Below are 15076 nucleotides of genomic sequence, written 5' to 3' on the forward strand. Positions count from 1 at the left end.
GCTTAAGAGAAGGTTCCCTTTTAGAAGAGTCGTGAGTGCAACTTACTGTCTCCAATCTACAGTTTTACTGAAACTTGGTCTCGGGTCATGAGCATGTCTCATGAGGCCTGCTGGAAGCTATGTCTTTTTATCAGTGGGTAGATCCCTTCAAGGGATAGACTTAAACTGCAGGGCTGACTGGCCATCTCTTATACTTGAATCACAGAATGTCAAGGGTTGGAAGGGACCTTGAAAAGTCATCCAGTACAACTCCCCTGCCAGAGCAGTATCACCTATACCAGATTACCCAGGAATGCATCCAGGTGAGTTTTTAATATCTCCAGAGAGGGAGACTCCACAACCCCCCATTGCAGCCTGTTCCGGTGCTCTGTCACCCTCACAGTGACAATTTTTTTCCTCCTATTTACATGAAACTTCCTGTGCCTCAGCTTCCACCCATTGCCCCTTGGGCTGTTGTTGGGCACCACCAAGAAGAGCCTGGTTCCATCCTCTCGGCACTCACCCTTTACATATCTATAAACATTGATGAGGTCACCTCTCAGTCTCCTCTTCTCTAAGCTAAAGAGCCCCGGCTCCCGCAATTCCTCCTCATATGGAAGATGTTCCATTCCTTTAAGTATCCTCATGGCTCTGCGCTGGAATCTTCCAAGTAGCTCAGTGTCTTTCTTGAACTGAGGGACCCAGGACTGGACACAATATTACAGATGTGGCCTCACCAGTGCAGAGTAGAGGGGGAGGTGAACCTCTCTTGACCTACTGGTCACAGCCCTTCTAATCCACCCCAGAATGGCATTGGCTTTCCTGGCCACGAGAGCATATTGTTGGCTCATGATCATGAACTAGACTAAAGCTTGATTTGTTTATGATCTTGTGTTATTTTATGTATATTTTTCTTTGATTGTGTTGTTTGTTTGGGGTTGTTTGTTTGTTTTTTTTTTTGCTGGGTATTTATTTTTTCCCTTCCCCAGCAGAATGTGTTCATATCCTCATGGCTTTTAGATTTTGCCAATAACTGTTAAAAACCCAGCATGGAATCTGTGTTTGATGGTGAGGTGGGGTTCTTGCTTGTAGCCCACATATAGAAGTGACCTTTCTGGGGGAATGTTGCAATCACATGGAGTTTTGTAATGTTAGTTTGCACCTTTTGGAGTCATAGGCTCCTATTAGCAGAATTTCTTTGGCTGTAGTAGATAACTTGGTTTCTTTTCTTTTTTGGTCAATAATATAAATGCTATTAATAAGAAAAAAAAAAACAAGAGATTGAAAAACATCAAAGTGAAATGTGCCCAAGCCAAAGACTTGCAGAGTAAAAAATTTCCAGAGCCAAAGCAAAAAATGAGTCATGTAAAATTAACTTTCTTAAGCATTGTTGAGGCCTGTTATTGCAGCTATTGCTGTCAGCATTTTCAAGTTAAGCACCATTCACAATAATTTTATTTCACATCATACTCAACTGCAAGCTTAAATGCAAATGCCCAAATAATAGTTTTGTATTGCTGAAGTTTTGTGTTTATTTTCTTTCAGAGGCAATTATAATGTCTGGGGAAGTGCAATGCAAAATATATTATTCCTGAAACCTTACATTTGGAAAAATATTTGTTCAGGCAAACTGTGTATAAGGTTAGCCCACAGGCAGTTGGTATGTGGAACAGGGAAAGATTAAGTTGTTTGAAGAGCAATTTTGAGTGGATTGATTGCTTTTCAAGAAGAGATGATTGCTGTTAACTATCCCAAATCCCATTGGGTGTGAGGGGGCAGATGAGATCGTAGATGGCTTCACCAAGAATGCAGTGATGCTGCAGTTTAAATCAAACTATAGTGAGGACTGACTGAAACACATTGGCTAGTATTTCTTATTTTGTAGGAAGCATCTCCTCACTTTTAGCAACCTCATCCCTTCTGAGTGTGGGAGTCCTGTTCCTGCATCCACTTCTCTGCTTTTAGAAACGCTGCAGTCCTATCCAATCCCCTTCTCAAGGAGAGCAGCAGGATCTATGAGTATTGAGCCCAAAGGAAAGATGAGTGATTGATTCATGGATTAAGGAACCATTGTGTGTGTGGCCACTCCCTCCTTGTTTGAGACCTTTGTTCTGATGTTTTGCAAACGAGTGGGCTGAATAGTGAGCAGCTAGAAAAGTGAGCTGTTACCCATCTGAACTTAAGAGAGGAGCTGTTCTGAAAATGAAGCCAAGCAAAGGCAGCACCGCATGTACCACAAGGAATGCACAGACTCTGTAACAGAACCATTTAAATGGATCTGATAATCCACAGTTTTAATAAACCTCCTAGGTAGGCTATACATAAATCACAGATTCTGTTAACTGCTGTGAGTTCAGTAAATATTTCTGAGTTTTGTTTCAGGCAAACAGGTATTTGTAAACTAAACGTGTTTGAGGATGGGAAAGATCCATGTTAGCAATACATGGCCAGCATATTAGAGACCAGCTGAGTCTGCTTCATCTTTAGGTGATAGTTGTCTGCTGCATGAGAAGGAGCTTCCTACCAATCCTTCTTTCTCCAAGTCCCAGGAATTTAAAGGTTCTGGAAATGCAGCAGGCAAGTATGTATATGTGTGTATCTATGCACACATGGATGGCCCTAGATATTACTGCTCAAGCAGCATTTAATCGCTGCTTTGACAGGCAACTTAAATCCTGCTTCCAGCTGGACATCATTGTGCCAAGGCTTATCAATCAAGGTGCATTATAGACCCTGTTCCTGTCATGTAGTCATCCTTTGTATTGATATTATCCTAGTCTACACAGGTGTTCATGATATAACTGATGAGAGATTTTGAAGAAGTTGAATATTCTACATCACTCATATGCCAAAATGTACATATTGGTGTTATGTGAAGAGACAGCTTAGCCTCAGCTCTACTCTACAGTTTCTCAAGTCTGATCTCTCTGTTCTGTCTTCTGCTACACCACCGCATATTCTTTCAGATTGTGTTTGACTTAAGTCAGCCAGTGAAACACGAGCAACTGGGAAGTTTTGTCATTCGTTTTCATACAGTGCTTGTGTGGAGTCACAAGGAACTTAGAAGTGCCACTGTAAGTGAACTGGTTGCCAAGTCCATATCCCAAACCCGAGGGAAGGGAGAAATCCTTACTGCAGAAAATTAAGGAAGTGATGATGGAAATACTACATTAGTCTTTGAATTACAGTGTAAAGCTGCTTTTGACAAAGGCATGATAATCTCTTCTGCATACAGTTTTTTGTCAGGGATTTATAACTCCGGAGACATTTGTCTAGGCCTGAAATTTGGCATCATCTCACGTAACAAAGTACTAAATTGTTATCATATACACTTTAAAGACTTGTATGTGCATGGGTGTAATTTCCATGGCAAGTACAGCGATTTGCCCTTCAAACAGGTGACACTGTATCTGCTTTGGGGGTTTGCTAGACATAAAAAAAGATTAAAGCAAAAGCCTTCTGTATAGAAGGTACTGGAAAGAAAATAAAAATGAAATAACCTTTAAAAATGAGTTTAGGCAACGCCCTGGATTTCTGGGTTTATGACTATACAAAGAGGCCTCAATGGCTTTAATACAATCCTGACTGAAAATTTCCTTTTCAGTAATAAACACTAAATGGCCCAAGAAGGAGTTCGCTGTGGGCAGCACTTTAACACTTGCCACTCTTCCTGCTGTGTGGGAGCCTGCTAATTGTCTCAGCTATTTAGGAACTGGATTTAACAACTACAGCACCAGTCACAAAGAATTTACTCTAATACCTTCATGTTGTTCTTCCCTTGTCGGTTTGATAAAATCTTTTCTCTTGTGAGGGTGTTAAAGGGTGGCTGTGATAGAGATACAACACTTTTCACGCAGTCCTTATTATATGGTTGTCAAAGGCTCTGTTGATAAGGGATTCAAGCTGGAAAACTATCACAGACACAAAAAATCTGCTTGTTTCAGAACAAGATGTACCTATGATGTAAACATTGTTTTAAAGATCAAAGAACAGTAGTTTTGAAATGGTCTCATTAAGGCAATGACAATCTGATAAAGCTGACTCTCCTGATTTCTTGGGTATACCTAATTGAAAGGTTATTTGGCATTGATTTGATACCTCTCTATAAACATTCTCATAAATGTGGAAATATAGAAATGCACATCAACTTTATTGCTCATCAGCTTGCCTCTGTCCAGTATTCCTGCCTTTATGATCCTCCTTTGCTGTCCCTATGGAATGGTTTTAAAGCTCACTTGATGCACATTCAGACTTCTGGCAATTCGCAGTTGCTTTTTTTTTTTAATCTTTATAATAAAACATGTATTTAGCAACAACTAAATGTTAAAACAGCTTGCTGGCAGATGGGGTTGGATTTTCCATCTCCTGAAGTTTTCAAAAGTGTTTCAAAAATATGTTAATTTTATAGTGTGTTACAGAGGAGATTGAAGTAGCATATCACGGTGTGTTTTTTTTCTCTACGTCATTGTTTATCTATATTTCTATTAGTTTTGTCATTATTCTCCATGGATTGTTTCTTCTATCCTTCCAATCCCTACCTAAAATTGCATTGAAAACATAATCTTTAAGTCATGTCTACTTCTTTAACAGGCCAAATGTTAAGTAGAACTGGTAATACGGATTGCATGGCACAAACGACTTGTGCCTTGAGAACCGGGAGACCCCTCGTCTAGAATCACTGCTGGCATGGTTAAATGCATTGCAGGCTCTAATCTTGGGTTCTTTGTGTTAAGTTGTGCTGTGCCCTTGCATTCAAATCACGAACTTGGCAAAATTAGTAAAAGTGAAGATGACTACTTTTGTGAAATGAAGACTGGGGCTGCTTTTTCGTTCTTTGCATGCTTAACTAAAGAAGATCCCATATTCCAAAGCCTGGTCTCCAATATAAAACTGAATTGAATATTGATTTTTGTTTTAGTTCATTTAGATGTTTGTGTTGGAGGTTTTTTTTTTTTTGGTATTGTGTTGTTGTGTTTGGGGGTTTCTAACTTTATTTTTTTGTCTGGAGTGAGGTAACTTGGTCTTGCTGCTTTGTATGAAAATGGACTTTCTGAGATACTAAGCTGTAGAATGTGGTTACTACCCCTCTGCTTTAACAGCCATTTAAAGAAATTTCCTAGGAATTTTTATTATGCACTTATGTGTGGATTTAAATAACCTTTATTAATACACTCCATTGAACAATAACATACATTTTTTAAATGCCATAAATACAGAGAAAACTTAACTACCATGAATATGTAATGGTCAACATTTATAAGCTCAGCCAGATTAAAATTTGCCACACAACTGCATCCGAAAAAGTTACTCAGTTCGTGTCCTGTGGGTAATGCTGATGTAATCTGTTAAGAGTTTATTGGCTAAACCACTTTGTGAAAGGACTGCAGCAATTCTACAGTCAAAATTCTGGTTTTGTGGACTACAGTAATTGTTTCTTTTGCTGTCAGGTTTATTTTCTAATAAAAAGCTGTATGAAGTGGACTTGGAAAGATGAAGTTGTTGGGCAGTTGTTATTGTGGTGTTGTGACCTCTGTCATTTGATGGTTTGCAGATTAATCCTTCTGCTAACAAACCCAGGAGGAAACAGAGTGAAAGGGCAGATAAATAGATGGAAAATTGGTAGGTCAATTTTACAAAGAATATTAATAAATCACTTTATCAAACTGGTGCTTGGTAAGAAGCTTAGTGCACTAGGGGTCACTTCTGGAGCTTACATTATTAAATATCTTGCTTAACAACCTGAATAAGGAGACAGCATGCTCCTCTGAGAAATCTTGAGGGGCTGCAGAACTGCGGGGGAAGAGGTTGACCCTCTGGATTGCAGCGCTACAGTTCAGACCATCACAAACCTGAGGGTATGGCTAACAGAAAGTTCATACAGTTCAGCCAGAATGCTTTTGCAGGTGCAAGCTTTTGTTGACTCAACTGGAACTTAGAAACTCACATTTGTTATCTTTATTTAAATAAATAATGAAGGTTTTTGCACTCATTTAAGATGCTTTAGCTCACTCTGAACTCTGTCTCTTCCACTGCATGTAGAAGAATTTAGGCTGCAGGTGGAGAATTGATTTGTGAAGTGTATACAATAGCTACAATTTAAATGTATACTCCAAGTATGGGCTCTCTTTACTTGTCCTAGACTGCCTGACAGTTGTAGGTGAGGGATATTTATAGGGCTGTGCAAGGAAATAGGATCTGTAAATTGGAATTGAATAGAGCAAGATAGCCTTTCAGTGGACAAAAGGCTGTTTCATTATATCAACGTTTTCTAACCATTTGTTCTCTTCAGATAGCTTAAAAAAAGCTAAATTCTACTTGGCCATTGGAGTAGATTCATCTATTGTGTGGCCTTAAAGTTTTCTGGAGGTAAATCTTTGAGAAAATGCCTCAAAATGTAAATATGGAGGGATATAATATGTTGTAGGAGTCAGTCTAGTATCTATCACTGTGAGAGGTTTAATACCTTTATCTTCATTTTTTCTAATTGATGAGTTTGATGTTTTAAATGTCCTAAATTGCAGATGCATGTGTGATGGAATAGCTATTGTCAAAGAATGGAGGGAAAAGGGCACCCTATTGTTGCAGTCTGTTAAAAATGATTTGCTGTAAATTGACTTTGAATGTTTGTGCTGGAGGTCAGAGTTCCCTTTAGGGAGCTTGTACTTCCATAGAAATATCTAGAAGCACCACAGACATGCTTTGCTATTAAGGGAATGATTTTGATATAAATGCTTACCAGGCTGTGCTTTTGATTCATTAAAATGGGGAAAATAAGTGGAGCAAAACAGCTGGGACAATTTCTAAGTAAATTCATCAGTCATTCAGGAACTATGCATTTAAAATACCTATAAATAATAGAATGCTCCATCTAAATGGAAGCCTTTTATTGATGTGTAAGTACAGTGTCACCCTGAAATTTCTTTTTTAACTTAGCATTTTGTTGTGTTTAGAATCAGCTCAGGCAAGTTACATAATTTCTACTTTTTCAACTTTATTTTTTATAGCATTGTTTTGTATAGTGTAGGAAGTGGAATTGATACACACAGTTGTTGAGCTTTAAAATTACTTTCAGGTAATAAATAATTGTTTTGGAAACTCTGTGCTTTCACTCAATTTTTTAATATTGTCTTGGGGACTGACAAAATAATAGGATAACTTTTGTGTTTTGCTACTGGCACCCGCAAAAATCCCTTTATTCATATTCTTGCAATATATTCTGTTCTCTTAAGTATGTTCTTTCCCCTCTGACAATGTTCATGGGACTGCTGATCCTACAAAAGGAGATGATGAAGAGAGGAAGAGTGAAACACTGCTTTTTGCTGTACGTGTTTAGTTCTCCCAGGATTACAGAGAGTAATGAAATCATTTGTGTGTACATAAATATTTAGGCTTTTTGCTTTTAATTTTGTCTCAACAGATAAAAAGATGGCCTATCACAAAGTGAATGCTGACCAGAGAGCACAGGGGCACTCTCCATATCTGGATAACGACGAGCTCCAAGCCACAGCACTGGAACTGGAATGGGACATGGAAAAAGAGCTGGAAGAGCCTGGCTTTGACCATTTCCGACTGGATGGTGCGGTCCCACATCACCTACGAAACTCACAGAGTCCTGACCTTGATCTTGAGCCCATCCAGCCTGCATCTTCTCCAAAAGGAAGATTCCAGCGGCTTCAGGAAGACCCCGACTACGTCTCACACTACACGAGGCAGGCACCAAAGAGCAACCGCTGCAGTTTTTATCAGATACTGAAAGTATTTTGCACTGCTTTGATTATATTTATTTTTGGAACTCTAGTAGGATATTATGCACGCAAGAAATGCCCTTCTCCTCCAACGTCTCAAGAACCCAATAACCCTCATATCTACCATGAAATTCTCCAGGAAATCAAAGCTGAAAATATTCGTCAGATTTACAGGTATGGACCTTGACATTATTTTTCTCTAAATGCAATCAAGTTGGCACTGTTGAGACCTCTTCTGATTTGTTCTGTGTGGATTCCTCTTTACATACCTTGGCTTTTTCTTTGTGTTCAGTTTTATCATGATCATAGAATCCTAGAATGCTTTGGGTTGGAAGTGACCTTTAAGGGTCATCTAGTCCAACCTTCCTGCAGTGAGCAGAGACATCTTTAACTAGATGGTGTTTGGGAAGCTTTTATAAACATATGCGAAACTAGAGTAGTTTTGAACAATGTGGATTCATAGAATCATAGAATCAACAAGGTTGGAAGAGACCTCAAAGATCATGAAGTCCAACCTGTCACCCAAGACCTCATGACTACTAAACCATGGCACCAAGTGCCACGTCCAATCCCCAGTCGTGTTGGCCATTGTAGTTTTTGCTTTAATACCATTCTACTGCTAAATATATTCATATTGGCTTTAATGTGCATGAATTGAAAAGCACAGATAATTTGAGGTGTGTAGAAGTACAAACAATAAGCAGCTGTCCTAGATTCAGTTGATTGCCAAGTAACATTTTCAAAAAGCAAGGGTTTAGATGGTGTTTTGTACTATGTGGTGCTTTAAGAAATCCTCATCTAATGTCTGGCAAATTAGTGAATCCTGACTTTTGTAGTCTGTGGTGAAGTAAACCTTTAGTCTGCATAGGTTTAGGATGGAAAAATGTCATTTTCACTGTTTTTTTTCTTTCCTTTAGCACCTGTTTTTTGAACATAAAATGTTGTAAACTACTGACTGGGTTTTATTTTTTAGGGTTTTATTTATTTATTCCTACATGGAGTCTTTTCACTGCTTTGAAGGTTTATATAACACATTCATATCAGAGTATAATCATTTTTCTGTAGCAGTGAATGTGGAAGAAACTAGGTTTTCCTGCCAAATTTTGAAAGTTATTTCTGTATAAGGGGGAACATGTGCTTATTTCTGGCTTCTGGAACTGCAAGTTCCTTTTCCATGATAAAGGAAATGCATTGCCGGGTTTGTTTTTTTTTTTTTTTTTTGAGCAGTACCAATTCAGAAGCAGAAGGACTTCTATACCTGTGGTTAGAAAGGAGTGTTGTTATGGACATCCAAAGAGTTGTTCTTGAGTAGATCAGAAATACTTTGAAAGTAATCATAGAAATCCTGTATTATAATCTTTCCTTCATTGTATTTTCTAAACCAAGCCTAAAATCCTGAAGCAGTTTGTGCCATTTTTTTGAGCCAAATCTGTTAACTAAGTTCAAGGGGGGGAAAAAATAGATATGGAGGATTTCATGTCAGTTTTTGTGTGCTGAATTGACTCTACTTTATTAAAATTTAATTATTTTCATAATAGTGAAGGATGCAGGTGGTGAAAAATATTGATCCTTGATAGTAAAAAATTAACCTCTTTGTCTCCTCAGAGAGTAAATGGAACTGAATTTTGTCATTAGGTTTAGTTATGAACAAAGTACTGGAATAAGCTAAGCCTTGCTGATGGGGTATCACACAAATTAGAGCAAGTTGCAGAGCTGTCATCTGAGGTTAATACTCCAGTACTTTGTGTTTGGGGACTGGGAATCACTTGCCATCTAATAATTTCAAAGGATGGGTTAAAAACCATCCCTTTTCAAACTCTTCAGCAGTTTTCAAATTCTTTTGGCCAGCTGTTAAGATATTAGTCAGAACATGAACTTCAGGCAAAATTAATTCCATGAATACTTTGGCACTTAACTTATGTAGTTTCATAGTTTCATTCAGGGTTGGAAGGGACCACAAGGATCATCTAGTTCCAACCCCCCTGCCATGGGCAGGGACACCCCACACTAGATCAGGCTCGACAGAGCCTCACCCAGCCTGCTCTTAAACACCCCCAGGGACGGGGCCTCGACCACCTCCCTGGACAACCCATTCCAGGGTCTCACCACTCTCATGGTGAAGAACCTCCTCCTCACATCTAGCCTGAATCTCCCCACCTCCAGCTTCATTCCATTCCTCCTAGTCCTATCACTACCTGAGATCCTGAGAAGTCCTTCCTCAGCCTTCCTGTAGGCCCCCTTCAGATACTGGAAGGCCACAATTAGGTCACCTCGGAGCCTTCTCTTCTGCAGACTGAATAGTTGCTATTCATTAACATAATTCTTAGGATTTGGCAATTATTTTGGTATCTAATAGCACAATTTTAACAAATGTAACCACACATAAATTCAGCTATGTATTGATTTTGAATGTAAATATAAAATCAGTGCTTTCAGTATACCACATTGCCCACAAGATTTTTCTAAACCCAACATTTTGATCCAAGACAGCTTTTATCCCATGTTGTGTTAAGTTGCTTTCCCTCAACATCTGTTTGGCAAGAGTCAGAGCTGCTGCAAGGAAACCTGTGTATGTGTAGCCCCACAAATACAGAACACACAACATATGTTGCTTGGGGAAAAAGCAAGCCCAAACTTGACAAAATCAATATATGTTATTGTTAGACTTCTCTCGATACAATATACTTTGAGTTACTAGGAATAAGTGGCAGCTGCTTAGCTTGCAATTTCTAAATGTTACTGAAAATGACATTAATTTAATTTTCTTAGTTTACTACTTAGATCAGACTCAATAATGGTGAGGGATATTGCTAACAGTCATGATAAAGAGCTTATGTGGGGCAGGAAATGTATAAAAGACACAGCAGTGCCAATTTTATCGCCCAAGCAGACATCACCTTAATGTGCTTGGAGTTCTGGAGAGGAAACTTCCTGTTGGGATGAAATCTGCTGTAGTCAGATGAAGCTTTGAGGGCTGGGGGCTGCTGGGGTTCTGAAGATACTGGAGAAGTGCACCAGAAGACCTCTGTTGATTTTATTGAGATATGGACTCAATTTTGTGCCGGTGAATTAAGCTTCTCTACCCATCTGTGCTAGGAACAGAGGATAACAACACTTTTTCTGCATGGGTTATGGAAATGGGAGATGCAGGTGTTCTGTCCAGCTTCTTTATGTGAGACTTTGGTGAGAGTTCATGTTCCACCTTTCTGTCAGTCCTATCTTGGCCATTTACATCAGCCAGCTCTGTTAAGCATTTTTCTCAGCAGACATACTAGAAATCACAAGGTAAGAAAAGTCACTGTTTTGACTTTTTATTCCTTCAACTTGCACCTTACATCCCATGAAATGTCAGTGCTACAGAAATTTAGTGCAGTTTAGCACAGTTCTTATTGCTGGCCTTGGCCAAGTTGCCTAATTCATGATACAGCCCAAGTAAAGATCATCTCTGTAAGCCTTTTTGAAAACCTCCCTTCACTCCCTGCAGGGACATGTGCTGATAAAAAGTAGAAATCACTTTACACTTGATGTTTCAGAAGTTTTGAGAGAATGGAAGTTTTCCTTATCCTGCGCATTACATTTTACAGGATGAAAAAATTAGGATAAATATTGTTAATAGCATTCAGTCAGACAATCTAACCTTTTTAGAACTGTGAATACTACATTTACTCAGATAAATACAGGAGAAATCTAAGCTGCTCCATACTGTGGGCAGAGTCAGGACTGGTAAAACCAGACATAATTCTGCAAGCATGGCTGAGCTGATAAGAATCCAGTGGTATTATATCTCTTTATGCCTTCCCTTCAGTTTTCTTTAGGAAGAAATATGAAAAGGTTTTAGTTTGTCTGGTGTAACTTAGCTCCCACAAGCCTTCAGGGTGAATAAGGAAAGTATTTAAATGCCATATCCAAAAGAGACAAGGTAGAGGTCAAGATGCAGAATACCTCAGGCACTATTTAAATTGTATCTGTAACCAGCAGAACTTACCAGGGCAACACAGATGGACAAAGCAAATCTATAGGCTGAAAGTAGGCTATCTCCTGGGACAGCTGCATTGAGGCTTGACGGCAAGATTGAGTTCTGGGAGCCCTTTCAGAGACTGCATGTCAAGAGGGCACACCTGGTGAGTAGTCATAAGTGCTTTGAGTCCACAGTCTTGCTCCCTGAGGAACGTGTCTGCAGCTCCAACATACAGTTGTTAGGAAAAGCCCTGTTTACAGGAGTGATGAATGCATTTAGATGGGTAAGTCTCTGAAGTTTGTAATAAATGCTTATGGTTGTCAGAGGTAGATCTTCAAAAATACAAGAAAACATCAACAGTTTTGCTCAGCACATTGCTGAATTCTCAAAAATAAATGAGCCTAATTTTCAAAGAAAACTGACATTGTAAAGCTACTTCTTAAACTGGGATTTGGGTTTCACTGAAGTGCTTTTAGGAATTCAGCTGTGTTTTTCTCCTTGATGTGAATAAAAAGGGGGATGCTGAAATAGTGTATCCCATTGCTGCTGTGCATCTGCCAGATGCAGGTTAGCTATCCAACAGTCATTACCACATAACTGAATTATTTTGTAGATTTGTGTTTAAAGTGGGTGAATTGTTGGTTAGTTTGGTTTGGTAGTTTGGTGGTTTTTTTTTTTGGGGGGGGGAGGGAGGTGTCAATTTTTATTCTGTGTGCCTCCTCCCCAAGTTAAAGATGAGTTGACTATTTGTGCTGTGTAGTATCTGCTCTGCCTCCTGGTTTGTCTTTTTATTTTCCTTGACCTACATTTGGGAGGAAGAAGACAAGGTAAAAGACTCAGACACCCTGGCCTAAAGTTAGAAGGACCATTGTCACTGATGTCAGATCACAGAATCACCAAGGTTGGAAGGGACCTCAAAGATAATCAAGTCCAACCTGTCACCGCAGACCTCATGACTAAATCACGCACCAAGTGCCATGTCCAATCCCCTCTTGAACACCTCCAGGGATGGTAACTCCACCACCTCCCTGGGCAGAACATTCCAGTGCCTAACAACTCTCTCAGTGAAGAATTTTCTCCTCACCTCCAGCCTAAACTTCCCCTGGTACAGCTTGAGAATGTGTCCCCTTGTTCTGGTGCTGGTTGCCTGGAAGAAGAGAGTAACCCCTGCCTGGCTACAACCTTCCTTCAGGGAGTTACAGTATAACTTAGTATCACAGTATAACTTAGGTTGGAAAGGTTGCTGTCACGAGTGCCAAGATTTTGGTCATCATATATGTTGCTAAGCTTTCGTATTTTAGGATGTTAAACGTTTCTGATTTGAAATGAACTGAGCTTTGGTGAGTGTTATTGAGTGTTGGTAATAAAAATCTAAAGGGACAAGGCAATTAAAGCATTAAAAGTAGCAGAAATCCAGTCTTGTCAAAGACTTTTAGGATTAACTACTGCTATTCAATTTGGCATCTTAAAGAAAATATACTGTGTTGCATTTTTATGAATACTGAACATTACAATAGGGGAAATTCAAGCAAGTGTGATTTTTGTTCTATATTTAAGTACTTCCTTGCCCCCAAATCAGCTAAGAACAAAACAGTCCTGATATGTTTGGAAAATGCTAAGCTATCATAATTTTTTGGAAATTGTAATTTTGGGCTTCTGTAAATTGAAGTGATGAAAATTCATGCTGAATAGTAAGAGTAAAGAGAAATGGGCTGTGTTGCTGTTGATGATGACTTTAGCTCTACTTTATTTGTCAGATTAGTTAATTCTGTCCAACATTATTTAAATTACTTTCTATCCTTATTCTGCTTTACCCTGTAATTCCTTTTAACAATCATATATCTTAGTTACTATGAGAGTCACAATTCTCTTGGATATTTTTTTTCCTGTGGTGAGGAGGGGGCATAGAGGGAAACTTTGCTTTGCTCTTAATCCAGTCAATAGAGCAGCTCCTACATTTCAACTCTACTTTTCATCCTGTGTATTCTCACTCAAATGCTTTCTTCACTATCATTTTTTCCCACCTTCAAGCAACAGGAAGGTTTAAATCCCTTCATAATACATCTAGTTGTAACTAACTGTCCTTTGGCGGTATATCTGTTCCTTCTTCCACCTGGTAGTATCACCTGCAGAATCTCTTAAATCCATCTCTGGCAAGAATTGATTTGCCACCGGTGCCATCCATAACATAAACTTAATTCTTCAAAGGGCTTTGGGAAAATAGACAGCAGCAGCTCTCCTACACAGTCATGGCTGAAGGAACAAAAGTGTCTATGAAGTGAGAGAAGGAGCTCACTTGTTTCTGAAAGGGAGTGAGACCCTTCCATACCCAAGTGTTTTTTATCAGTTGTAATCAACATTGTTAAATGAATCTTTAAAAGTTTTTAACAGGTAGAACATGCAAAATGCAGGCCTGACAAGCAAAGAGAGCCTAGAATTTCATAGGAATTGTCAGTTCTGGAGACTTGGACAGAGTTGAATTTACAGACTGCTGCTTGGCAGAATTGCCTTTGCTGTCCCAGAATTAGAAACTGCGTCAGGAGCAGAGCGTGTCCTTGTAAAGGAAGGGTAAGAGGAGAGAACAGAGGACTCTGGTGACTGCTTCCCTTAGGAAAGACCTGTTTGTTAAGGGTTAGAGCTGGGTCAGCCACCAGATGAATGACAGAAGCCCTTCCCAAAGAGGGAGAGAGTCACAGAATGTTTGGGGTTGAATGGAACCTCCACATATCATTGAGTCCAACCCCCCTCCCAAAGGAGGATCGCCTAGGGCAGGTCACACAGGAATACATCCAGGCAGAGTTTGAAAGCTTCCAGACAAGCAGGCTCCACAATCTCTCTGGGCAGGCTGTTCCAGTGCTCCATTATCCTCATTGTAAAGAAGTGTTGGGAGTGACACTGATGGATTGGAAAACAAACTAAAACTAAACCAACTTTAATGAAAAGAACATTAGAATGAATTATATACAAACATGTAGAAAACCAGTAGCAAGCCCAATGCTCTGATAGCAGTTACGTCACCACTGATGCTAGAGGCAGAGGAGTCCCATACTGGACTCAGAGGCAGATGGGAACTGGATCCCTGAGCTGGATTCTAAACCTGTATTCATGAACATGCAGATCAGGATCAAAGGCAGAGTAAAGAGAGTCCTTCTTGGACACTGGCCATTGAGGAAGAGAGCTTGACCCTTGTGATCCCTCAGCTTTGTACTGAATATAGTATATATGGATTGGAATCCCTTGTTGGTGAGTTTAGGGTCACCTGTCCTTTCCACTCCTCCCTTCAGCCACAGTCTCTTGCTTTCCAGCACTCCTAACGTGGCACACAAAATCTAGCAGTGGCCTTGGTTTCTATGGGAGCAAAAATAAGCAAGAGCCTTTCTGCACACCGATCCTT

At 39.5% G+C, this 15076-nt stretch overlaps 1 protein-coding gene across 5 annotated transcripts in view; it reads left to right on the forward strand.

Moving 5' to 3' along the window:
- NAALADL2 (N-acetylated alpha-linked acidic dipeptidase like 2) overlaps positions 1 to 15076 on the forward strand; it is a 519424-nt gene that overhangs the window by 214340 nt on the left and 290008 nt on the right. For all 5 annotated transcript variants that reach the window (XM_068145027.1, XM_068145026.1, XM_068145030.1 and 2 more), the window contains one exon: positions 7397 to 7898. In XM_068145027.1, the coding sequence (XP_068001128.1) occupies positions 7405 to 7898 (494 nt within the window). In that variant the 5' untranslated portion in view covers positions 7397 to 7404. The remainder of the gene's footprint in view (positions 1 to 7396; positions 7899 to 15076) is intronic.

Source organism: Melanerpes formicivorus, unplaced genomic scaffold, assembly GCF_026170545.1.
Source record: "Melanerpes formicivorus ecotype bairdi unplaced genomic scaffold, bMelFor1.0.p_v2 SCAF_12, whole genome shotgun sequence".
Taxonomy (NCBI): domain Eukaryota; kingdom Metazoa; phylum Chordata; class Aves; order Piciformes; family Picidae; genus Melanerpes; species Melanerpes formicivorus.